The following is a 26946-nucleotide window of genomic DNA, read 5'->3' as shown; positions in this document are numbered from 1 at the left end:
CCAGGTACTTCGACTCAGTCCTACTACCCCTTGAGGCGAGGCGATTCTCCAGAAACTTCGAGGTATATCTGCCTCATCTGCAGACCGAGGAGTCCCTTTCCATTCTCTCTCATAATATCAGCCCTTCTGTATTTACTTTTATTTAGACATTTTGGAGTTAGACACTTGTAGTTATTCAACAGCTTATGATTTCATGAGATTTTGGGTTTTGGGAAGTTGTTCAGTTTTTGAGATCTTGTATTAGTATATGCCGAGTGGCATCTTAAACATTTCTGTAATTGCTTATCTTCAGTTTTTATTAGTTTTTTCTGCATTTTGTTTCTTTTTCCGCAAATTGTTATGCTTACCTAGTCGTAGAGACTAGGTGCCGTCACGACAGTTCGCGGAGGGCGAACTTGGATTATGAGAAGTTGGTATCAGAGCCCTAGGTTCATAGGAGTCATGAATCACAAGCCGATTTATTATAGTCTCATGAATCGGTACGGAGACGTTTGTACTTATCTACGAGAGGCTATGTAACTATTAGGAAAATTTCCACTTCATTTGATTTCCTTGTCGTGCGAGATTTTTGATATCATAATTCTAAACTTCTGCCTTCTATTCTCTCATAGATGGTGAGTACACGTGCTACCAAAGATGATCAGGCACCCGCACCCCATACTAGAGCTGTCAGAGGTCGGGGCGGAGGTAGAGGCCGAGGACGTGCACATGGTGTAGCTAGAGCACCCGTGCAAGCTGCCACCGAGGTGCCACCCGTAGTTCCAGCTGGAGTCCAGGCACATGATACGCCTACTACTACTAATCCAGCTCTCTAGGAGACTCTTACACAGTTCATGAGCATGTACACCACTCTGGCTCAGGTAGGGTTGCTTCCCATTGTTGCAGCTACATCTTAGACTGGGGAGGAGCACAGACTCCCGCCGCCCGCACTCCTGAGTAGCGAGTGCATGTTGATCAGGTCCCAGAGATTATTCCTGTACATCCTGCAATCCTAGATCAGCCCGAGGGTAGGGCAGTGGCTTCAGAGGATGAGCAGCTGAGGCTTGAGAGGTTCAAGAAGTACAAGCCTTATGTATTCAGTGGTCTAGCATTAGATGATGCTCTGGGATTTCTAGATGAGTGCTACAGTATCCTCCGTACCATAGGTATATCAGGATCGAGTGGGGTTTCCTTCATTACCTACTAGCTTCGAGGAGCCGCCTATGAGTTGTAACATACCTATAAGTTAGACAGTTCGGATGAGGCAGCTTCCCTGACTTGGACTCAGTTTTTAGATATGTTACTGAGAGAGTATATTCCTCAGAGCCTCAGGGACGCATGGCGTGTAGGGTTTGAGCATTTGCACCAGGGTACTATGACTATCTCGGAGTATGCTATCCATTACACTAGCTTGGCTAGACATGCCCCAGCCTTGGTTTCTACTGTTCGCGAGAGGGTTCGCCGGTTTATTGAGGGGATTATTCCCAGCCTCAGGTTTAGCGTGGCTCATGAGTTGGAGATGGATATTTCTTATTAGCAAGTGGTGAGCATTACTAGGAGGATAGAGGGTATGCATGCTCGAGATAGAGGGGAGAGGGAGGCCAAGAGGTCTCGAGAGTCGGGCCATTATTTTGGTGCCCGTGCTCCACCTGTAGTTCGTCATGGTAGGGGTTATATGAGTCACCCCGTTTATTCAGCTCTTCTAGCAGCCAGTGGTATTCTAGCTCCTCCTAGGCCTCAGGAGCCCTATTATGCACCTTCAGTATCTAGTACGCCTCCTACACGGGGTGCTTTCAGAGGTTAGTCCAGCAGACCTAGCCCGAGCCAGTCATAACTTCCCTCCCAAAGCTTGTTTTGAGTATGGTGACACACGCCATGTGGTGAGGGATTGCCCTAGACTTGGGAGGAGTGCACCTTCAAAGGCTTCTCAACCACAGCGTGCCCCGCAGAGTTCTCAAGCTATGGTTACAACTCCAGTTGCTACCCCACCTGCTTAGCCAACTAGAGGTGGAGGTCGGGGAGGTAGAGGTCGCCCTAGAGGGGAAGGCCAGGCAAGATATTATGCCCTTCCTTCCCATACCGAGGCTGTTGCCTCTGATTCTATCATCACTTGTATTGTCTTGGTTTGTCATAGGAATGCATCGATTTTATTCGATCCAGGCTTCACCTATTCTTATGTGCCTTCTTATTTTGCCACACATTTGGGTGTATCTCAGGATTCTTTGAGTTCCCCTGTTTATGTTTCTACTCCTGTGGGAGATTCTCTTGTTGTGGACCGTGTTTATCGATCGTGTGTGGTTGGTCTTAGTGTTTTTGAGACGAGAAACGATTTATTATTGCTCAGCATGGTAGATTTTGATGTTATCTTGGGCATGGACTAGTTGTCACCCCATTATGCTGTTCTTGATTGCCATACCAAAACTGTGACGCTGGCTATGCCAGGTGTACCATGAGTAGAGTGGACTACCGGGTACCTTAGATCATACTCCCAGTAGAGTTATTTCATTCCTTAAGGCTCAGCATATGGTTGAGAAGGGGTGTGACACGTATCTAGCTTATATGAGAGATGTCACTATTGATACCACTACAGTTGATTCAGTCCCAGTAGTACGGGATTTTTTTGATGTGTTTCCAGCTGATCTTTCGGGCATGCCGCCCGATAGAGATATTGATCTTGGCATTGATCTATTGCTGGACACTCAGCCCATTTCTATTCCTCCATATCGTATGGACCCTCCTGAGTTGAAGGATCAGTTACAGGAATTGATTGATCAGGGTTTTATTCGGCCCAGTGTATCACCTCGGGGTGCTCTTGTCTTGTTTGTGAAGAAAAATGATGGTTCTATGCGTATGTGCATTGATTATCGCCAGTTGAACTAAGTTACAGTGAAGAACTGTTATCCTTTGTCCCATATTGATGATTTGTTTGATCAGCTACAGGGTGCACGAGTGTTTTCTAAGATTGACTTGCGTTCAGGATACTATCAGTTGAAGATTCGGGAGCCAGATATCCCGAAGACTGCTTTCAGAACTCGGTATGGTCATTATGAGTTCCTTGTTATGTCATTTGGGCTGACCAATTCCCCAACAACCTTCATACATTTGATGACAGTGTGTTTCGTCCATATTTTGACTCGTTCATCATTGTCTTTATTGATGATATTCTGGTATACTCTTGGAGTTGGGAAGATCATGAGCAACACCTGAGGACAGTGCTTCAGACTTTGAGCGAAAAGAAGTTATATGCAAAGTTCTCGAAATGTGAGTTTTGGTTGGATTCCGTGGTATTCTTAGGCCACGTGGTATCGAGTGAGGGTATTTAGATGGATCCGAAGAAAGTGGAGGCAGTGCAGAGTTGGCCCAGACCATCCTCAACTACAGAGATCTGCAGTTTTTTTGGCTTGGCAGGTTATTACCGTCAAATTGTTGAGGGGTTTTCATCTATTGCAGCCCCTATGACAGGCTGACCCAGAAGGGTGCTCCGTTCCAGTGGACAGAAAAGTGTGAGGCAAGTTTTCAGAAGCTCAAGACAGCTTTGACTACAACCCCAGTTTTGATATTGCCTACAGGTTCGGGGTCTTATACTGTCTATTGTGATGCCTCGAGGATTGGCATTCGAGCGGTATTGATGCATGACAGTAGGGTTATTGCCTATGCGTCCAGACAATTGAAGGTACATGAGAAGAATTATCCTATCCATGACCTTGAGTTAGCTGCTATTGTTCACGCCTTGAAGATCTGGCATCATTATTTGTATGGTGTGCCTTGTGAGATTTATACTGATCACCGAAGTTTGCAGCATCTATTCAAGCAGAAGGATCTTAATTTGTGCTATAGAAGATGGTTAGAGCTGCTGAAGGACTATGATATCACTATCTTGTATCATCCGGGCAAGGCCAATGTGGTGGCCGATGCTTTGAGTCACCGAGCAGAGAGCTTGGGGAGTTTGTCTTATTTACCAGCAGCGGAGAGGCCTATGGCGATGGATGTTCAGGCCTTAGCCAGCCGGTTTGTGAGATTGGATCTTTCGGAGCCCAGTCGGGTTCTAGCTTGCATGGGTTCTAGCTAGTTTGATCGTATCCGAGAGTGCTAGTTTGATGACCCTCATTTTCTTGTCCTTAAGGACAAGGTTCTGCATGGCTATGCCAGAGATGTGACTATTAGTGATGACGAGGTATTGAGGATGCAGGGTCGGGTATGTGTACCCAATGTTGATGGGCTTCAGGAGTTGATTTTAGAGGAGGCCCATAGTTTGCGGTATTCCATTTATCCGGGTGCCGCAAAGATGTACTAGGATTTGAGGTAGCACTATTGATGGATGCGGATGAAGAAAGACATAGTTGAGTTTGTAGCTCGGTGCCTCAATTGTCAGCAGGTGAAGTATGAGCACCAAAGACCAAGTGGGTTGCTTAGCAGATAGAGATTCCGGAGTGGAAGTGGGAGCGGATCACCATGGACTTCGTAGTTGGGCTCCCACGAACTTTGAGAAAGTTTAATGCCATTTGGGTGATTGTAGATCGGCTGACCAAGTCCACACACTTCATTCCTGTGTGTACTACCTATTCTTCAGAGCGTTTGGCGGAGATTTATATCCGGGAGATTGTTCGTCTGCATGGTATTCTAGTTTCCATCATTTCAGAAAGAGGTACTCAGTTCACATAACGGTTTTGGAGGGCGGTACAACATGAGTTGGGTACTCGGGTGGAGTTGAGTACAACATTTCACACTCAGACGGACGGACAGTCCGAGTGCACTATTCAGATTCTTGAGGATATGATTCGTGTGTGTGTGATTGAGTTTGGAGGGTCTTGGGATCAATTCTTTCCATTGGCGGAGTTTGCCTACAACAACAACTATCAATCCAACATTCAGATAGCACCGTACGAGGCTTTATATGGTAGGAGGTGTAGATCCCCTGTGGGTTGGTTTGAGCCGGGTGAGGCTAGATTATTGGGCACAGACTTGGTTCAGGATGCTTCAAAGAAAGTTAAGGTGATTCAGGATAGACTCCGTATAGACCAGCCCAGACATAAGAGTTATGCAGACCAGAAGGTTCGTGATGTTTCCTATATGGCTGGTGAGCGGGTTCTGCTTCGGGTTTCGCCTATGAAGGGCGTTATGAGATTTGGGAAGAAAGGGAAGTTGAGTCCGAGGTTTATTGGTCCTTTTGAGATATTGTGGCATGTTGGGGAGGTTGCTTATGAGCCTGCCTGACCTCCCAGCTTGGCAGGAGTTCATCCGGTATTTCATGTTTCGATGCTCCAGAAGTATCACGGTGATCCGTCGCACGTGTTGGATTTCAGTTCAGTCCAGTTGCTACATAGTCTGAAAAACAATACTACCCAGAATTTGGTGTCACAAGTCACGGACTATTTAAGAATACTACAAATAAGGTCTGAATAAAAATACACAAATCTGTCTCTGAATAAGTAAAAACAGAAAGAGAAGTGATAGGAGGAAACGCCAAGGCTCGCGGACGTCTGCAGGACTACTTCGGGTTGCCTGAGTGGACTGAAGATAACACCATCACTGAGGTCCAAACGCTCCGGTATTAGTATCTGCACACAGTGCAGAGTGTAGTATCAGCACAACTGACCCCATGTGCCGGTAAGTGCCTAGTCTAACCTCGGCAAAGTAGTGACGAGGCTAAGACCAAACTACCAAATAAACCTGTACAATTATATCATATACCGGGGAAAATAAAATCAAATATTTATAGTTAAAGATAGGACGGGGAAACATGTTGCGAGGAGTAATAGATAATAATAGAATACCAATAGAGGAAAGCAAGGAACGCCATAATCAATTATCGGCAAAAGATAAGGAAATAAGAAGCATGTACACATGTATTACCGTTGCAGGCGTGCAACCCTATCCCATTTTATATAATACCATTGCAAGCGTAAAACCCACTCCCATTCAGATAGTACCATTGCAGGCGTGCAACCCGCTCCCATTTCATATAATACCGTCGCAGGCGTGCAACCCACTCCCATTTCATATAGTACCGTTGCAGGCGTGCAACCCGCTCCCATTTCATATAGTACCGTTGCAGGCGTGCACCCATCTCCCATTTCATATAATACCGTTACAGGCGTGCAACCCGCTCCCATTTCATTTATCAACACCAATCATAAAAGAATCTCGGCAAGGGAACAATAATATAACAACAATATTCCGGCAAGGGAACAATAATAATAACAACAACATCCCGGTAAGAGAACAATAATATAACAACAAAATCCTAGCAAGGGAATAATAATGATAATCCTCGTATGAAACACGAATAATCACAACGGAGTCACAACAATTACAATACAAGACTCACGGGCATGCTTGACACCGACATATAGATACTCGTCACCATGCCTATATGTCGTACTCCACAATTAACACATAGTAAATAAGACACAACTCCTAATCCCTATAGCTAAGGTTAGACCAAACACTTATCTCAAACTTCCACAGCTAACTCAAGCCTCAAACACAGCTTTTCCTTTAGAATTCGCCTCCAAATAACCCGTATCTAGTCCAAATTAATTTAACAACATCAATAAATTCTAAAGAATTCATACCCAATGCTTAATTATAGGTTTTCTATCATTTTCCCCAAAAACTCAAAAATCGACCCATGGGCCCGCTTGGTCAAAACTCGAGGTTCAGACCAAAACCCGATTACGCATTCACCCACGAGCCCGAATATGCAATTAGTTTCAAAATCCGGCCCCTAAACGAGGTCTAAATTCCAATTAATCAAAAGCCCTAACTCTACCCAAATTCCTAATTTCTACCATAAAACCCCTAGATTTTTGGATGAAAATTGATGAAATGCAATGGGAAATCGAAAGAAAATGGTTTAGAATCTTATACCAATATTTTGGGGAAGAACTTGTTCTTTGAAAATCGCCTCAATGCTCTTTAGTTTTGAAAATATGAAGTTTTGAACTAAATCCCGATTTGCTGCTGTTTTTAATTCACTTTACCATTTAATTATTGCTTCTTATTCCATTATTGATGTTGTATTTCATGCCTATTAAATATTCTTGTACATTAGGTATATTTTCCACTAGTTAGTGTCGATGTCGGTCCCGTGTCACTACTTCTTCGAGGTTATACTAGATACTTATTAGGTATATACATGTTGTTTACATACTCATACTACACTTCTATACATATTGTGCTGGTTCTAAAGCATGTGTATCTGGAGTTCGTCCGGGCACGCATCCGCATTACTCGGAGGCCTAGTGGTGAGCTACTTCTCATGCTCCATTCTGCAGCACCCAGAGCCTTCTCTTGTTGTGTTTTATCATTTCTATCTATTTTATTTCAGACAGTAGTTCTTAGAGAGTTTTATATATTTTACTAGATGCTCGTGCATATGTGACACCGAATTTTGAGAATTCTAGTAGACACTCATGGGATTTGATTATTTAATTCACTATATTACTTTCACGTTTAGTTTATGTGTTGTATTACTAACTTACTATTTATTTCCTTATTAAATAAAAATCAAAGATTTTAAAAATATTGAAATGAGCAATTAATTGGGTATTCACCGTTGGCTTGCCTATTGGCGATGTTGGGCGCACGGCCTATTGTGAAAATTGGGTTGTGACATCCCTTCCCATCGTCCTAATCCGGGTCTTAGAACCATCATACATATTCTGATTTATCCTAGTATAAGCTACATGTACACCTCTAACCTCCAAACATCTCCATAGCACCTCCTTCAGGACTTTGTCGTAAGCTTTCTCTAGGTTAATGAACACCATGTGCAAGTCCCTCTTCCTATCCCTATACTCCTCCACCAGTCTCCTAATAAGGTGAATGGCTTCAGTAACCGTATAGGCTCTTAGAAATTGATACACCTTTTCTCACCTTAACTTCTACCACCTCTCTTAGACTTTTATCGTGAGGCTTAGCAGCTTGATACCCCTATAGTTATTGCAGTTTTAGATGTTACCCTTATTCTTGTACATTGGAACCACCGCACTCCACCTACATTCTTCGGGCATCTTCGTCGTCTTAAAAATAACATTAAACAACCTAGTAAGCCACTCCAAACCTGCTCTGTCTGCATTCTTCCAAAAATTCCACCGAGATCTCGTCTAGCTTGGTCATCCACCAATACTTTTCCATCCTGATCTTTAATGCACTTCACATGGTCTAAGTCACGGGTCTTCCTCTCCCTTACCTTGTCTAGCCTGCATAACTTCTTATCCCCCATTTGGCCCCAAGTTCATCATACAATCGACTAAACGCTATAGTTTTGGCCTTTGTAACGGCTAGTTTCGCCTATTTCTTAGCCTTTTTATACCATTCCCTATTTGTTCTCCTTTCCTCCTCATCTTTTCTCTCCACTAGTTTCATACACGCCGCTTTTGGCTTTCACTTTTCCTTGGACTTGTCCGTTCCACCACCAATCCCCTTTGTGAAAACTAGGGTAATGTCACGCCCCAAACCTGGGGAAGCATGGCTGGCACCCGGTGGCACAATGGCCCGAGCGAACCACTCTGTAACTTTTTTTTCTTTGTAACTACCATGTGCCAACATGACCACAACTCGTAATGTACAACTGTTAGTGGAAAACCACTGTATCACTGAACCATTTTTCTTAAAACATGAATACATATGGGTCGTCAAGGCCTCTAACATACTGTACAAAATGAACCTCTTTCTACAAAGCCTCTAAGATTATTTGACATCAAATGGGACAGGGTACCGGCCTACCCATAAGTCTGTAGCAAAACTCTGACAGGATGACTCATATACACGACTACACTCTGAATGAGGTGAAGTCTTACCGATCCTTCGCCGAATGCCAACCTTGTCTACTATAAGAGCTCGTCAATTTGAATATCTATACCCGCATGCATGAATGCAGCGTCCCCAACAAAAGGACGTCAATACGAATAATGTACTGAGTATGTAAGGCAGAACTGAAACATAACAATAAGTCAACATTAATTAAAGACATAAGAATCAACCTGAAACTCTGAAGTGCCACTGTATATGCATACTTATTATACTTATATATATATATATATATATATATATATATATATATATATAAGACCTCTCTTTGAGACTATTATCCATATCGTATGATGTATGACTGCCCAACTGATCAGTAGTAACTGCCTGATCGGCCATAGCTCGGTGGTAAATACATGATTGCCCGACCGGCCGTAGCTCGGTGGTAAATATGTAACTTCCCAACCGGCCATATCTCGGTTGTAAATGCATGACTGCCTGACCGGACATAGCTCGGTGGTAAATGTTTAACTACCCAACCAGCCGTAGCTCGATGGTAAATGCATGACTGCCCGACTGGTCGTAGCTCGATGGTAAATGAATATGCATGACTACCCAACCGATGGTAAATAATGACCAATCGGTGGTAACTGCCCGACCGGCTGTAGCACGTTAGTAAATGCATGAAGATACATGTACATGTAGCACTATATTATAAGCATTAACATCTTTATCAAATACTTCAATAGGGAACTAGATACATACTTAGACATGCTTGGATGTCACTTTACAAGAATGAATAATATAGACATCCTCAACTGCTAAGAGTAGAACCACTTATAGAATAGCATTACGTTTACGTATCGTTACTTGGATCATGCCAAAAGAAAGAAGGAATAGCCTTAACATACCAGAGTTGATTCTCTTGACAATCCCTCTAACATAAGTTAATTGCGACCAAACATGTGACGACAAGATCGGAGTAGGGAAAAATCCGTACGATCTTGAGAAAGATTGCACCGTACTTCCTTAGAATCGTAAAATCTCGCGTTACAGTTCCGACCATTGTAAATCACGTATGCAATCTCTTTGAAACGTGATACTGTATCTTCTAATCTTAAGGAGGGATAATCAAAGATTAGCTTGTACTCCATCAAGATTTGAGTGTCACCATGTTTTTTCTCAACCAAAGATAATTTCCTACATGTTTTTTAGTTGATAATAACTGTCGCGCCCCTTTTTCTCACAAAATCGGGTTTTGACATTGACAACTCTTTTAAAAAGGGAGGAAGGGCTATCAAAAGAGAGTTGCCACCTAACGGATTAAGGTGCGTTAGGGCACCTATTGCAAATGACTCGAGTTTACTAGTTTGTGTCACCAAAGATCGGGTAAGGGCTCAAATTACCTCGAGGAGAAGGTGTTAGGCACTCCTCGAGGTCCACAACGGTGAGTCCCGAACGAACTCAAATCATGTGAATTAGTCTAATAGAGAAGAGAAAGACAAAATTATTTTAATAGGAATGGGGGGTCCTAAGTTTTTTAGCCTAAATGATCACACCGTGCAACATAAATAATACTTCGTAACTCTCCAAGATGGGGGTGTTACTCATATTATTCAGCGGGTACAAACTATCATTTCCTGCTACCCGATTAATATCTTTAAGTTCTTTACCTAAAGCACTCTAATCAATTCTAAATCATACCCTATGCGCGCACTACCCGTCCCTTGCCTATGGCCCGGGAGGCGTTTGGACCTCTATTTTGGGATGGTTCTAGACTTAACTTAGGTTGCTCAAAATGATAAAACTAGGCGACATTCAAAAACAAGTTGGACTTTCATGTAAAAGCAAATAAGGTCTCAAGTTAGCCTCCACACTTAGGCAGCAAAGGCACGCAACAAATTAGGCATTTGACAGTTTTAACAATTAAAGTCGTTAGGAGGTCCTATAAACATGATTTCTATGTGATTTTGGATTTTAATCATGCTGGCCGTTATGCAAAGTAATTTCTAAGTGATTGTACAGTTGCCTACGAATTATAATTACAAGCGGTTAAAACCAATAGACATGCTATCAGGTGATTTACTCAGTGTTTGCAGTGATAAGCAACGAGAGATAGTCAGAATTACTCAGGTGTACCTATAGGCATGCTTTCTAATGGCGTTCAACCAGACAGTGTTTTAAAGCTTAATTTTAGTGCTTAACACAGATGGTGATCACCCTATGGACATGATTCCTACCCTTGATGATTAAAACTGGTTTTAGTTCCTATAGGCATGCATACTAAATAGACAACTATGACAATAGCATATCAATAAATTAAAATCCTATAGGCATGATTTCTAAAGATGCAGATTTGTAGAATATAAATGACCTTATGGTCATGATGCCTAATGAATATGCTGCAATGCAAATTGAACTTTGGTTACTTTTAGTTCCTATAGTCATGGTATCTAACATGTAAAAGTAGAATAAGCTAGACGGATTAAACACCTATAGGCACACAATTAGCGGAACGTATTTGAGCAAAGTAAACACCTAGAGGCAGGTTATCTAATACACATAACAACAGAATGAGCAAAGTAAACACCTATAGGCAGGCTATCTAATGCACAATAGCAGAACATATTTGAGCAAAGTAAATACTCATAGGTAGGTTCTTTAAAGCATAATAGCAGAATGAGCAAAGTAAACACCTATAGGCAGGATTTCTATCCATTCTCATGCAAATGTTAAAATAAACCCAGTTTCCCAATTTACTAACACCTCAATTGTTTTTACAAATAATTATTACAGACCAGGAATTAATGAATGAATTACAAAGTATATAAAACTATAGGAAGCCTGCAACAAGCCCAAATACACCAGGATAGGTCAGGCCTTCAACTCATAGTAACTCCAAAAGCCCATGTTCATAAAGACACAATAACCAATAATGCATGATTTATCCATATCTTCAGAATAAGTATACATCACCCAAATCTCTAGTGTGTTAGAGTTCCCAAGGGCTTCAAAAACCTAGGGCAATGCTCACACTAGAGAAGAATGATCAGAACAGTTCAAGGAGGACTAGGGACCAAATCCTAGTGTGTGAAAGTTCACGAGGGTCTCATATGAACCCTGAGCAGTGCTCACACTAGGAAGCCAGGGGACAGAATCTAAATTGCTTTGGCTTCGAGCCAGCAAGAGTGAGGACTCAGGAGAGTAGGATTGGATTAGGGGGTACGGAATCACACATAGAACACAAATGGATAGCAACATATTTGAGCCTAAGTAAACATAATCCAGCTTTTGGGAATTATCAGAGTCACATGCTAATAAGGCAGTTCATAAGGATGTTCATAGTGATAACAAAGACTCCAGATCAGACTGAGTCACAAAAAGAAAGCTCATTGATTAACAGTAAGTCAAAAACTGATTAAAACAATTTAATAGTGGTGTTATAGCATAGTGAGCACAAAATCAACCAGATCACATGGTAAAAGGTTCAATAAACAAACAGATGAATCTGTTAAGGCACATATAATTAAACAGTTCTTAGGAAAGGTATGAAAGCCTATTTAATGCTAAAAAATAGTCCTAGATTACACAGAGTTAGGCAGATTTCATTAATCAATTCAAACTAAGTTCAACATGTCTTAAATACAGGTAATAGCATTTAGGATGTCACGGTCTAATAGTAGTAACACATTGAACAAATAATCATAATGAAATGGCAAATGATTCAATAACTCACCAGTTAAGATGAAACAAGGAAGAAAGGAATCCAACAATATAACAAATATCACCACATAGATGCAAAGACTTGAAAATTTCTAGCCTTGGCTTTCAGCCGGTCAGGAATCAAAACACAAAATAAGATTGCTCAAGAGAGTAAGTGTACACAACTTTTGTTTAGTGTAGTGAAAAGATTTTCGAATTCAGAATCTCTGCCTTTTCAAAGGGGAGTGGGGAGGGGTTTAAATAGTGCAAAAACTAAAACATAAACATGGAAAATAATCGATTCAAGCACAAAAAAGGGTAAGCACTTAAATCAGTACAGAATGGAATTGAAACCATAATTTTAGGTAAAAATACACAAAATCGGCAGAAAATACATGCAAAGAATCACATATTTCATAAAATTAATATAGACAGGAAATCATTCAAAGGAATTATGGAGTCGAACCAGATTTGGTTCGATTAAAAAAATATGAAACCCTAATTTAGGGTAAGTAAACGAAATCGACAAAATAGGTATATTCTCACATAATAGGGTGAATAGAGACAGAATCATGCCAAAAATCAAGGTTTAAACTAGCTTAAGCTCAAATCAAAAGAGAATCTGGAACCCTAACCTTTAGGGTTAAGTACGAATCAACGAGATACGAGAGAATCAATACAAAATAACGCGTTTGGACTCAAGGCTGTCCAGATTCAAGAGGTAAACATAGATTTGGATGAAATCAAAGTGGGGGTACTTTCCTTGTTTAGGCAAGTACCTAAGTTATTCCGAACTTAGCACCAAATAAGGGAAGAACCCTAAAATGGTAAGGGAATAGGGAAAGTATCCCATTAAGACCGGGATTTGGGGGGTTTGAGTGGGGCGGCGGATTTTAGAGTTCATCAGGGGAGGGAAAATGAGGGCGGCGGCTTTAGAGAAGTAAGGGTTAGGGTAAAGAGGAGGGGATATAAGGGAAGAGGGTAACTATTTGTGGACCGTTGATCATTTTTGATCAACAACTAGGATTTGGGCGGATTGGGGTCGGGTTTTAATGAATGGGTAGAGTATTGAACTTAGGTTATTGGGCTTAGGTAAATTGGGCTGGTTTAGATAGTCCTAGGTCCGAATTTAAATAAAAAATGGGGCTAGATTTTAAATACCCAAATTTAACGATTAAATAATTTATAAAAAATAATAGATGAATAACAAAAATATTATTTGTACATAAAAATAAATAAAAATAATTATTTAACATTATAAAAATATAAAAGGTTATTGTTTACATAAATAAATAATTATAAGTACATATGGGCTGTTATTACAAAATGTGCAATATAGCTTTAAAAAATACAAATGCAATTATAAAAAATGCACTGAAAATATTTAAAACCTTATATTGACATAAATGATATATTTATATGATTGAATCATCATAAAAAATAATTTGGAGGGTCATTATTGAATATCTATATAATAAAATACAGAAATAAATTGATTTATATATATATATATATATATATAATAATAATAAAATGCAAAAATAAATTAATTTAAGCTCGTTTAAAAATTATGGAGAATTATGAAAAATAATTGTGCATGCTTGTAAATCCAAAGATAATGCATGTGCATTATTTTGAAAGTATATATGTATATTTAAAAAATATGAGAAAAAATTGGGTATTAACAGCTGGCCCTCTTTATCCGGGAAGGATGAAAGAGTTGTCGGATAAAGAAATGATGGCCGATTTTGACCGAATGGGGTAATTTGAAAAAATATAGGCCGCGCTCTGGTCTTTGAGCTATCTACATATTCCTGGTTTTACAAGAATCCGTCCATGTGTAGTTCTGGACCTAATGGTGAATGAGGCCGATGACGTTGTTATAGGAATGGTCGCGTGTTTCGGAAAAGGTTCTTTTGAGTAGGATAATATCGTATGAATTTGTGCGGAGTCATGAATGTGAATTTGAGATGTTATGGATGTATCGCAGAGCAGATAACTGAACGGTCGTAGAGTAAAAAGCGAGTAATTGATGAGAGTCGGTTATGTTTGAATAACGACAGGGTGTGAATGATGAGAAAGGAAACCAGAGCGAAGTTTGCTCCTGTTTGAAGAACTATTATTTCATGGATTACCTGCAAAACTTAAAACACGATGCACGCAAAATATATATGGATTATTGCGAGAATTTAAATATGATGCAAATTCCTTTTGGACCATGAAGATTGTCTTCGGACGGTGAGGATGTTGTCTTTAGACCATGACATCCTGGGCCATGAATCGTGAGATAAGAGATTCACAGGCCATGAAATGATGTTCTCAGGCCATGATAATGGTGCCTCTGAACCATGATGCCTTTGAATAATGATGTGCAATATTGAGAGGTCCTTAGGCCATGACATGGTGTCTTCCGACTTTGAGGATGATGCCTTCGAACTATGATGCCTTCAGAAAATTTTGCTATGCTTCAGCCCATGAGATACAAAGACATGATGCTTGAGATAATACAAGACAGAGCTTAGTCCTGTGTAAGGTCGGTGGGCAGAGCTTAGCCTCGAGAGAGGAATAATGCAAGGTTTTGAACAACACAACATATGCAAGGAGAGACAATGCTTAGACTCATGCAAGGGGAGGTAGTGCTTAGCCTTATGCAATTATGGAGGCAAAGCTTAGCCTTATGCAAGAAGAGGAGGCAACACTTAGTCTCATGCAAGGGAAGGTAGAGCTTAGCCTTATGCAATATAGGGAGGCAGGGTTTAGCCTCATGCAAGGAGAGGAGACAATGCTTAGTCTCATGCAATGGAAGGCAATGCTTAGCCTTATGAAATTTAGGGAGGCAAGGCTTAACCTCATGCAAAGAGAGGAGACAATTCTTAGTCTCATGCAAGGGAAGACAGTGCTTAGCCATACAATTGAGGAGGCAGTGCTTAGCCTCATGCAAAATGGGAGACAATGCTTAGTCTCATGCAATGGAAGGCAATGCTTAGCCTTATGAAATTTAGGGAGGCAAGGCTTAACCTCATGCAAGGAGAGGAGACAATGCTTAGACTCATGCAAGGGAAGTTAGTGCTTAGCCATACAATTGAGGAGGCAGTGCTTAGCCTCATGCAAAATGGGAGACAATGCTTAGTCTCATGAAATGGAAGGCAATGCTTAGCCTTATGCAATTAAGGAGACAGGCTTAGCCTCATGCAAAATGGGAGACAATGCTTAGTCTCATGCAATGGAAGACAGTGCTTAGCCATATGCAATTAAGGAGGCAAGGCTTAGCCTTATGAAAAATGGGAGAAAATGCTTAGTCTCATGTAATGGAGAGACAATGGGTGACAATAGAATATTTTCTTACCTGGAGACATGTTTGCATTTGGCAGCCTTGTCGTTACAAAGATAGTGGTTTTGATGTATGTATACTTGCAAATATTCCTATAGTGTTCGTCGTGCTTGCATCCGAAGAAAGATCATGAGTTTTGTGTGGAAGATTGTTTCGTGTCTTCGTCTGCTTGCTTTGCTTTGCCTCGCTCCGGAGGTCCTATTTGAGTTGTCCTGGGTAACATCTGGCTGCTATAGAGATAAAGTTTTCAAAATGTATGCATGCATTTGATAAACATAGTTATTTTAAAACATAGTAGTATATGACATCGAGTAAATTAAATGAACCGATTACTGTGAAACTTTTAGAGACATTGCGACTTTTTTGCACTAGAATTTTGAGGGTCCTCCTCAAAATTCTGCCCCAGTTTAGTAAGCGATTCTTCAATGGTTCTACATGTGACAAAGTTGGTTGGATTTACTCCAGAATTTTGAGAATCCTTCTCAAATTCTACCCCAATTACTTAACCGATTCTCTGACTGCCTTGCATATGATGACTTCGGCTGAACTTGCTCCGGAAATTTGAGGGTCCTCCTCAAAATTCTGCCCCAGTTTCTGGTTGAGGAGGAAATGAAAATTTTATTGAGATGTGACCAAACCCTTGCCTACGTATCCCCTCTTAAATGAGAATCAGGTCAAGCGTAGTTCAGTTACATCAAATGAAGAAATTTAAATATAATATCTCTTGACTGCGTCCGAATTGATAGGCTTCGGCTAAACATTTCCATCTGTTTCTGCAAGTATGAGTGCTCCTCCTGTTAGAACCCTGTGAACCATGTAAGGCCCTTGTCAATTGGGCGAAAACGTTCCTTTGGCTTCATCTTGACGTGGGAAAATTCGTTTCAACACCAACTGTCCCGGTGTGAATTGTCTAGGTTTGACCCTTTTATTGAAAGCTTTGGACATTCTGTTTTGATAAAGTTGACCATGGCATACTGCATTCATTCTTTTTCCATCGATAAGAGCCAATTGTTCATAGCGACTCCTTATCCATTATGCATCACTAAGTTCTGCTTCTTGTATAATTCTCAAAGAAGGAATCTTGACCTCGACGAGAATGACAACTTCAGTACCACAAACCATCATATAGCGAGTTGCTCCGGTTGATGTGTGAACTATGGTACGATATCCCAATAAGTCAAATGGTAATTTTTCGTGCCATTGCATGTGGTTGTTTACCATTTTCCTTAGAATTTTCTTGATGATTTTGTTGGAGGCTTCCACGGCTCCATTCATTTGAGGTTTGTATGTTGTGGAATTCTTATGCTTGATCTTGAAGGTTTCATACATAGCTTTCATTAAGTCGCCGTTGAGGTTGGCGGAATTGTCGTTAATGATGGATTCTGGTACCCCGAAACGACAAATAATACGATCCCTGACAAAAATCTGTGATGACTTTCTTGGTTATAGCCTTGTAAGATGCAGCCTCAACCTATTTTGTGAAGTAGTCTATGGACACTAAAATGAACATGTGCTCATTTGAAGTGGCGGGCTCGATCGGACCGATGATATCCATTCCCCAAGCAACGAAAGGCCAAGGTGCACTTGTTGCATTGAGTTCATTTGGTGGTACCAGTATCATATCTGCATGTACCTGACACCAATGACACTTCTGAACATACCTGATGCAGTCTGTTTCTATAGTCATCCTAAAGTATCCTGCTCTTAATATCTTCTTGGCTAGAACGAAACCATTCATGTGCGGCCCGCAGGTTCCAGTATGTATTTCCTCGAGCAATCTGGAAGCTTCTTTGGCATCAATACACCATAATACTCCTAGGTCTGGAGTCCTTATGTACATAATTCCTCCAATTTGGAAGAAATGGTTGGACAATCTCCGGAATGTGCGTTTCTGAGTATGATTTTCATGCTCCGGGTATTCTCTTTTTGCCAAGTATTCCTTGATATCATGGTACCGTGGATTTCCGTCTGTTCCTTCTTCAAAATGTGCACAATAAGTTGGCCGACTATGGACCCTTACTGGAATGGGGTCAATGAAATTCTTATCTGGATACTGTATCATGGAAGACAAAGTAGCCAGTGCATCTGCGAACTCGTTCTAGATTCTCGGAACATGTTTGAATTATATCTTCATGAACTTCTTCATCAACTCTTGCACATGATATAAATATGGTAGTATCTTAGTATTCTTTGTATCCCATTCTCCTTGAACCTGATGTACCAGAAGATCTGAATCACCAATTACCAACAACTCTTGTATATTCATGTCGATGGCCAAATTGAGCCCCATGATGCAAGCCTCATATTCTGCCATATTGTTGGTGCATGGAAACTTGAGCTTCACGAATATCAGATAATGTTGACATGTCTCTGACACCAAACCGCTCCAATACCTACTCCTTTGAAATTTGCAGCTCCGTCGAAGAACACTCTCCAACCGTCGTAGGCTTCAGTAATATCTTCTCCTACAAACGACACTTCTTCATCGGGAAAATATGTTTTCAATGGTTTGTGTTCCCCTCATATAGGATTTTCCGCAAGATAAATCTGCTAGTGCCCGCCCCTTGATCACCTTCCAAGTCACATAGACAATATCAAACTCACTCAACAATATCTGCCATTTGGCTAGTTTCCCTGGAGGCATTGGTTTCTGAAAGATGTATTTCAAAGGATCCATCCTTGATATGCGGTATGTAGTGTAGGCAGAGAAGTAATGCCTCAATTTTTGAGCTATCCATGCCAGGGCACAAAAGGCGCATTCCAGCAAAGAATACCGTGCCTCATAGGGTGTGAACTTCTTACTCAGATAGTATATGGCATGTTCCTTTCTTCCCATCTCGTCGTGTTGTCCCAAGATGCAACTAAAAGCTCCATTTAGTACGGACAAATAGAGTAGCAAAGGTTTACCAAGTTCTGACGGGACCAAGACTGGTGGCGTGGATAGGTACTCCTTGATTCTATCGAAAGCTTCCTGGCATTCTTTAGTCCATTTTGTTACAACATCTTTCTTCAATATTTTGAAAATTGGCTCATAGATCACGGTCGATTGTGCTATGAATCGGCTGATGTAATTGAGACGCCCCAAGAAGCTCATCACATCTTTCTTGCTCCTCAGAGGTGGAAAATCTTGTGTGGATTTGACCTTTGAGGGGTCCAATTCAATCCCCCGACGACTTACAATGAAACCTAGCAATTTTCCAACAGGGACTCTAAAGGCACACTTTGCAGGATTCAGTTTCAGATTGTACCTTTAAGGCTGATTAAAGAATTTCCTTAAATCTGCTATATGGTCTGCGCTTCTTCTGGATTTGATGATGACGTCATCCACGTATACCTCTATTTCTTTGTGAATCATGTCATGGAAATGGTTTTCATGGCTATCATATAAGTGGCCCCAGCATTCTTCAGGCCAAACGACATCATTTTGTAACAATACATCACCCATAGAGTGATAAAGGCTGTTTTCTCGGCATCTTCCTCATTCTCCAAATCTTATGGTATCCCGCGAAGCAATCCACAAAGGATTAGAGTTCATGCTTGGCACAACTGTCAATCAATATGTGTATATTGGATAGCGAAAAATCATCTTTGGGACTTGCTTTGTTTAAATCCCGAAAGTCGACATATACTCTGACCTTCCCATCCTTCTTCGGAACTGGCAAGATGCTGGCCAACCAAGTAGGATATTCGACCACTCTGAGAACTTTGGCTTTGATCTGCTTGGTGACTTCTTCTTTGATTTTCAGACTCATATCAGGCTTGAACTTTCTGAGCTTCTATTTTACAAGCGGACACATCGGATTGGTAGGTAGTTTATGAGCCACTATGGATGTGCTCAAACAAATCATATCATCATAAGACCATGCAAAAATGTTCTCATATTCCTTCAAGAAATGGGTGATTCTTTTTTTTTCCAATGGTGACAAATGGATACTTATGCGGGTTTCTTTGACTGTTTCGGAATCTCCCAGTTGACTATCTTAGTTTCATCCAGGTTGGACATAGGCTTATTCTCAAAATTCTTATCTTCTCTGACAATTTCCTCAGGGATTATATCTTCTTCTTCTACTTCTTCTGAATCACTATCCTTATATTGCGTTATCTCATTACATGTCGTAGCCGTTGGTTCATCAGGATAAGTAATAATAATGTTGTAGAGGAAAAATGTAAAAGATAATAATAAATACTAAAATAGCAATACATTAATTAAATCTTGAAAATGTCAAAATAGGTACGTCTCGATGACTCGAGCAATTTATTTCAAAACAAAATGCGTCTTAAAACAAAATACTGGAAATATCTTACATGCTTAAAATTGCTTGAAAATAGATCATGCTAATTGCCAGGCTACCCAGGAACTCGACAGGCTCGGGATGGTGTAGCAGTCCAATTCTTAAGAACAACTCATTTCTCCATGGTCTGAATGGTGAGATCTTCTTCCTCCTCCTCCTCAACTATTGAATTGCAGTCCATGTATTCATCATCCAGAAATAGATTCTTTAGGCCAGCTAAAGCCTCATCTTCTTCAAATCCCCATATCACATCAGTCTGTTGAAATGTTTGATGCAGGTGTGGTATTGGCTGTTCGAGAGGGTAATAGGGGCCACGCCATGGCAGTGACCAATCATCGTACTCCTGCCAGGTGTATTGATATCCTAGTCCAAAGGTGGTACCGTGACGTTTTGGTTGTATCGACTTAGTGATACCTTGGAGATTCTTGCCGAGACCCTTACCGGGTTCATACCATATCCATAACAGTATGCTTTCGATTTTATTACTCCACTACTTGTCTTTCTCTATTGCATTGACACGCTCAATGTGATGATACGTTTCTCCACCCAGCTTCCTTCTATTCTCTACAACCGGAACAGTTTGATTGGTGTAAATAGGATTACTTCCGTCTCCATGAATGATCACCTCTTGATGATTCTATTGGAACTTCACGGCCTGGTGTAGCGTAGAAGCTATGGCTCCAGCAGCATGTATCCAAGGTTGCCCTAACAACAAATTGTACGTAGTAGATATGTCCAATACTTAAAACTCAACTTCAAACCAAGTCGGGCCCATTTGCAAATAAAGGTTGATTTCTCCAATTATGTCCCCTTGAGACCCATCAAATGCTTTCACATTCATACTCCCTGATTGTGTCTCATGGAAACCCTTTCCCAACATTTTCAAAGTAGTCAATGGACAAATGTTGAGGCTCTAACCCCCATCTATTAGGACTCTGGCTATGAATTTGTCCTCAAACTATACTGTGATGTGCAGTGGCCTATTGTGACTCGGTCCTTCAGGTGGTAATTCGTCTTCGTGAAAGGTGATCTTGTGGCTCTCCAATTTTTGCCCTACCATGTTGGCCATCTCTCCACTAGTGATGTTGTTGGGCATGTAAGCTTCGTTCAATAGTTTCATTAACGCATTCCTATGTATCTCAGAATTTTGCAGCAGTGACAAAATGGAAATCTAAGCAGGGGTTTTGTTCAAATGATCCACTACAGAGTACTCCCTTGCTTGCACTTTCCTCCAAAGATCATCCGGGCTGGTTTCAATGATAGGTTGTTTGGGAGCGGCTTCTTTACTTGTTTCTCCCAAGTGCTCAGGTGTGTAAACCCTACCGGTCCTAGTCATGCCTTGTGCAACACTTGTTTCTTCCATCTTCCCTTTTCCTTTCCTTCTCACCTCTGCAGCATAGTCCAATCGTATATCGTTGGAATTAAAGGACGGTGTGGGTGCTACCATCATAGTGAAGGGTGTGGTCACTTCTACATCAAACGGGACTGGTGTGGCTGAGGGCGTTGTTGTTTTAACCTTAAATGGAGTTGGTGTGGCCACTTCAACCTTAATTGGTAGTTGAATTTGCACTATAATGGGTGTGAGAGTGACTGGAGGTATTGTGTTTTTATCCCCCTCACGAATGAGTCCGATTGATCCTTCCGGATCCCATTCTTCATCAGTTTCTATCACATTTACCCCCTCGCCCCTATGATCCGGGAAGGGATTGTTGTAGACATTAGGTGCAGCCTCTTTTGCTTGTATAACCTTGGTGTCAATCAACGTCTAGATCTTATCCTTCAAAGTGCGACATTCATCAATAGTGTGTCCCTTCATGCTCGAGAGATAGGCACATGTCTTGTTCAGATTGACCCACTGGGAAGAGTTCTCCATAGCAACAGGGGGAATAGGGGTGACATAACCGGCAGCCTTCAGTCTTTCATAGAGTTGATCAATGGGTTCAACAATAGAAGTGTATTGTCCGAGTGGTCTACGGTCGAAATTTGGTCTGGCTTTCTGGTAGTTTTGGTGGGCTGGTAGTGGTGAGTGGTAATATGCAGGTTGTGTGTTATAAGTATGGTAGGTGGTGGCGAGTTGTTGGTATCTGGGAGGTGAAGGCTGATATGTGGGTGGTGGAGTTTGGTATGTGAAAGGAGATTTTGGCCCTCGGGCTACCATCACTGCTCCTACTTCTTTCTTTTTGGATATACCCCCTGACTGCAAAGCTTTGTTCGTAGCCTGTAATGTCTCAAAATTAGTTACCATTCTGCTCTTGATTTCTTCTTCAATCCTTTCTCCCAATTTAATGATGTCAGAGAACTTGTGATTCTCGATAACCATTAACCTTTCGTAGTATTGTGGATCCTGGTCCTGGACAAAGAACTTGTTCATCTGTGTTTCTTCCAATGTCGGCCTTACTTTCACAGCTTCCGATCTCCATCGAGTAGCATACTTGCAGAAAGTCTCCATTGGCTTCTTCTTGAGATTTTGGATATAGAAGACATCCAGTGCATTCTCTGTATTAAACCTGAACCGATCCATGAAATCTGATGCCATGTTTACCCAACTAAGCCATTTCTTTGGATTTTGACTGATGTACCAAGATAGGGCGTCTCCAGTGAGGCTCCTCATGAACAATTTCATGCGAATCCTTTCATCCTTTCCAAATCCTACGAGCTTGTCATAGTATGTCCTTAGATTCACCTTTGGGTCACCTGTTTCGTTGAATATCTCGAACTTAGGAGGTTTGTAGTCCTCCAAAAGTTCTACATCCGGCTAAATGCACAGATCTTCATAGTTCAATCCCTCAATGCCTTTACCCCCTTCGATACCTTGGACTCGACTTGTGAGCATCTTAAGTTCCTCTGCCATGTTTTTGATGAGTAGGTCCTTCTCAGCGGATTCAGGTATGTATAAGGTTTGTTGAGGAGTGTGGGGTAAGGTTTCCACATATATGGGGTTATTTTGATGGACTCTAGGTATTTGGGTGTAGTGGTGGTCGTTGGTTGAATTTTGAGGATCGGGAATAGGTTGTGGTGCGTTCTGAGAAGTATGATAGGTAGTGGTTTATGGATACTGGGTTGGATGATGATGTTGTGGAGGAGTTGGTACTGGTGGATGATTGGGATTTTGAGGCAGTGTGGCATATTGGTGAGGTGCGAGAGGATTTTATGGACGCTGGTTTGGTGTACTTTGGGGAGGTATTGGGTTTTTGGTGTTTTGTTGGTTGATGTCGGGGACGTTCAAGGTGAGGGAGAGATTTTCCAAGTTCCGGATCTGCTCAAGTTACCCTTGTAACTCCAGTATCTTTTGTTCCTGTCTCAAAACCAAGTTATTTGGTGCTGGAGTGCTTCGACCATCTGAAGTTTCAACATTGTCTTCATGCGTGGCATTGTCTTTCCTGATATTGCTTGTATCATCCATTCTGGCCTTTCCTTTGCTTTTAGGATCATTTGGAGGAGGATGAGGTGGAGGACCTCTTGATCTAGTATGATATGCTGATGATGCCAGTATGCACAGACCAACCTTAGGGGATGGGAATAAACAAATCAAGAAAAGAAGAAAACAAAAGGTAAACAAATCAGTGAGGAGTATTAAAAGGTTGTTGCAGTATTTAAACACATATAGCGGAATTATAATATCACGTACTAACTTGGAGACCTCATTGTGCCCGAGGTAGGCCTAAGCGACATATAGATTTGGAGAAAAATTGATGCTAATAACTGTATCATTTCATTAATGTGCAAAATAAACCGAATCTCTACTAAAACAACAATAATGGTAAAGAGTCACTAATGGCATATGCCTTATTACAACCAAAGCATAAATGAGTTTAGAGAGCAAGTAAAACATAATTTCTAATCTATTTGATCTAAGAGGGACCTTCTCCATGCTTGGCCTTCTTTGGTCAATCGATCAAATTCCCCAGGTCGCGCATGTCCAGCAGCAGATACGCCCTTGCTAGGAAACCTCCTTCATTTCCATCCATGTTTTGACAACCTGTAACCCTGTTTCTCATCTTCCCTTACAGCTCCATCAATCCCTGCTCTAAATACTCAAACCTATCTATTGATTTAGTGGTGATTTCTCTTCATTCATTGATTGCTTCCATGTCTGCTTTGTGTTGTTCCAAATGTATGGCCTCAGATTCAAAAATTCTTTTGCGTAACCTCTTATATTTGACTTGGGCCTCGACAGCATTGTCTATGACCCTATTTCCCAAATCAATCCCTAGCTTGACTTCTCCTGCTATGTTATCGACCAACCATGACGGATAAAAGTGCACATGGCTAGCATGGTATCGATCTGGCTCGATGGTATCCTTTTCCACTACGACTTTTAGATGCCACATGTGTTGTACCTCATACTTGAATGGAATAGCATCACCTTGGAAATCTGCTTTGTAGTGAACCATCTTGGAGACTCGGGGTATGACTTGTTTCCTCCCAGCCTGTCTCATGACCCTGATAAGAGCATAAAGATAAATCCCCTCAACCTAATCAGCACTAAACGAGGGACATCTCTTGACCTGATGATAAACTCGCTAGTAGGGAACCACTTGAACATCCAATGGACCTTGTCGTCTGTCAAATTGCTAAAGAAGTGCACCCAATCCACAACATTTTTTGGTTGTGCAAATCTATCTGGGATGAAAGTCATTCTTTTTGGATGGTGAAAAGCTATGTGGTCATTCCATGGTTGCCGCGGAAATTCCTGACGGTACTATCCTCTTTGAAGATGCTCCAACAACCATATTTGTAGTAACAAGTTACAACCCTCGAAATGTCTGAATCCCTTCTTGCAACGGTCCAAAGCTCGGTATATTTCTGCCATGATCATTGGGATGATAGTGTAAGTCTGTCCTTCAATTCCTTCCATTTGGGTCTTAGTAACCATAGCTAAACGGGTGTAAATCCTTTCTCCTTGCATTGGGAATACCAACATCCCTAGAAAATAGACAATGAACACGAAAACCCGATGGTGGGTCCAACCAAACGAAGTAATAGAAAACTCATAATGGTAAAGGCGATAGGATTTGCTGTGTCCGTAACGTGCGCAGAGGAAGTCGAACGGTATGTAAGACTTCTTTAAGTAGACTAACTCATCATTCTTTCTAAAACACATCATTTTCAGAAACCACCGGGAAGTGCGATTCTCAGGTACCAATAGACCAAGGCTATCCCAAGGAAGTCCAGCAAAGCCCTTATTTCCTCTAGAAGGGGAGTCATCTCTATCTCCCCGAAATGGAAAACAACCCTCTTTCATCCCAGAACATAGTAGCAGCCTCGATCAGTACATTGTTCGGGTGAATGTCTAGCAGAGAAGGTAAATTCCCAAGAAATATTTTCACATGGATTTTGTCACGTGGTGCGAGATTTTCTCACCAATCCAGTAGCAAAGGTGGGATATTCCGAACCATGCCGAACCTGGGGACCTCGTGCCTCATTTCTGCAAAACAAATAAAGTTAGCCCTTGCCCCCTCCAGATTCAGCTATTTTCACGCTAATGATCAACATATTGGCATGTTTTTCTCCAAATGATGCAAAGATCGTGATTATGTCCCTTGGGATTATGGAAATCTCGATGGACTTTGGACAAGGTTTGTCGTAGTGAGTTATTGCGCGGACAGCATCCTAACTCATTCTAGGTTTAGACAAGATGCATGCACAATTGATTTTAGAATGTGGTTTCTAGATAAGTCTAGAATGGTACCCTCAAGTGGATAACTTGAGAGGGTAAGGCACGAAACTGTCGATTGCACCGCTGATCGACTAGTTTTACTGCAAATAAGCCTTACCAAATTTAAAGGGTGATTTTAGGAAGAGCGCGGACACTCATCAAGTGCCGCTATGGTATTAATACGCACGAGTGGAATATGATGCGGAACATGATTTATGAAAAAATAATACGTTTTCAAGTATTTTCACATATTGAAAAACAAATGCAGTATTGAATGAACATAAAGACATAAGAGAAAGAAAAACAAGGAAGATGCTAGTTCGCATAATGAAAGAATTGTAATAAATCAAATAAAGGGGTAAAGGTTGGGGAGAGATATGATATAAGAACAAAGTTTGGAGTAGGTGAACATGATTAGGGAATAAAGGGAAACACATGTTATAATCAAATTAAACGAAGAGTTGCATATGAGTTCATATAAAGGGAAAATAGGGAAAAGGATATGCATGTAGCAATAAAAGGGTAAAATGGGAGTGGGAGATTTAGGTAACAGCAAAATAAAAAACACGCTTATCAGAGATGACTAATTCACAAAGATCAAGTTCATTTATGGTAAGAGCCTAAAAATATCCCCAGCAGAGTCGCCATGCTGTCGCGCCCCTTTTTCCTGGGAAATCGGGTTTCGAAATAGAGTTGCCACCTAACGGATTAAGGTGCGTTAGGGCACCTATTGCAAATGACTCGGGTTTACTAGTTTGCATCACCAAAGATCGCGTAAGAGCTCAAATTACCTCGAGGAGGAGGTGTTAGGCACTCCTCAAGGTCCACAACAGTTGGTCCTGGCCGAATTCAAATCATGTGAATTAGTTTAATAGAGAAGAGAAAGAGAGAATTATTTTAATAGGAATGGGGGATCCTAAGATTTTTAGCCTAAAGGATCACCCCGTGCAACATAAATAATACTTTGTAACTCCCCAAGATGAGGGTGTTACTCATATTATTCAACAGGCACAAACTATTATTTTCTGCTACCCGATTACTATCTTTAAGTTATTTACCTAAAGCACTCTAATCAATTCTAAATCGTACCCTATGCGTGCACTACCCGTCCCTTGCCTATGGCTCGGGAGGATTGGACCAGTAGTTTGGGATGGTTCTAGACTTAACTTAGGTCGCTCAAAATGATAAAACTAGGGGATACACAAAAACAAGTTGGACTTTCATGTAAA

The 26946-nt window shown here is 41.1% G+C and overlaps 2 protein-coding genes across 2 annotated transcripts; both read right to left on the bottom strand.

The window, feature by feature from the left end:
- Positions 1 to 16519: 16519 nt before the first annotated feature.
- LOC138879135 (uncharacterized) lies at positions 16520 to 18080 on the bottom strand. Its single transcript, XM_070158721.1, has 3 exons — positions 17988 to 18080; positions 17428 to 17819; positions 16520 to 16571 (listed from the first exon to the last, which is right to left on the bottom strand). The coding sequence occupies exons 1-3, from the start codon at positions 18078 to 18080 to the stop codon at positions 16520 to 16522; spliced, it is 537 nt and encodes a 178-aa protein (XP_070014822.1).
- A 3149-nt stretch (positions 18081 to 21229) lies between these two features.
- Positions 21230 to 24697, bottom strand: LOC138879134 (uncharacterized). The gene is made up of 5 exons (XM_070158720.1): positions 24567 to 24697; positions 24399 to 24501; positions 23366 to 23563; positions 21911 to 22813; positions 21230 to 21805 (listed from the first exon to the last, which is right to left on the bottom strand). The coding sequence occupies exons 1-5, from the start codon at positions 24695 to 24697 to the stop codon at positions 21230 to 21232; spliced, it is 1911 nt and encodes a 636-aa protein (XP_070014821.1).
- Between the last annotated feature and the right edge of the window lie 2249 nt (positions 24698 to 26946).

Source organism: Nicotiana sylvestris, chromosome 10 (genome assembly GCF_000393655.2).
Source record: "Nicotiana sylvestris chromosome 10, ASM39365v2, whole genome shotgun sequence".
NCBI lineage: Eukaryota > Viridiplantae > Streptophyta > Magnoliopsida > Solanales > Solanaceae > Nicotiana > Nicotiana sylvestris.
Note: the sequence above shows the minus strand (reverse complement) of the source record. Positions and strands in the feature narration are given on the sequence as shown.

Excerpts from the sequence above, each read along its gene's own strand:
- LOC138879135 (XM_070158721.1), bottom strand. The coding sequence starts at position 18,080 with ATGGCAGAATATGAGGCTTGCATCATGGGGCTCAATTTGGCCATCGAC. Across the intron at positions 17,820-17,987 it reads TTGGTGATTCAGATCTTCTG|TATCCAGATAAGAATTTCAT; the intron begins GTACATCAGGTT and ends TCCATGATACAG. Across the intron at positions 16,572-17,427 it reads ATAGAAACAGACTGCATCAG|GGTTCTAACAGGAGGAGCAC; the intron begins GTATGTTCAGAA and ends CATGGTTCACAG.
- LOC138879134 (XM_070158720.1), bottom strand. The coding sequence starts at position 24,697 with ATGACTTTCATCCCAGATAGATTTGCACAACCAAAAAATGTTGTGGAT. Across the intron at positions 24,502-24,566 it reads ACTAGCGAGTTTATCATCAG|GGTCATGAGACAGGCTGGGA; the intron begins GTCAAGAGATGT and ends TGCTCTTATCAG. Across the intron at positions 21,806-21,910 it reads TGGAGAACTCTTCCCAGTGG|GTTATACAAGCAAAAGAGGC; the intron begins GTCAATCTGAAC and ends ATTGACACCAAG.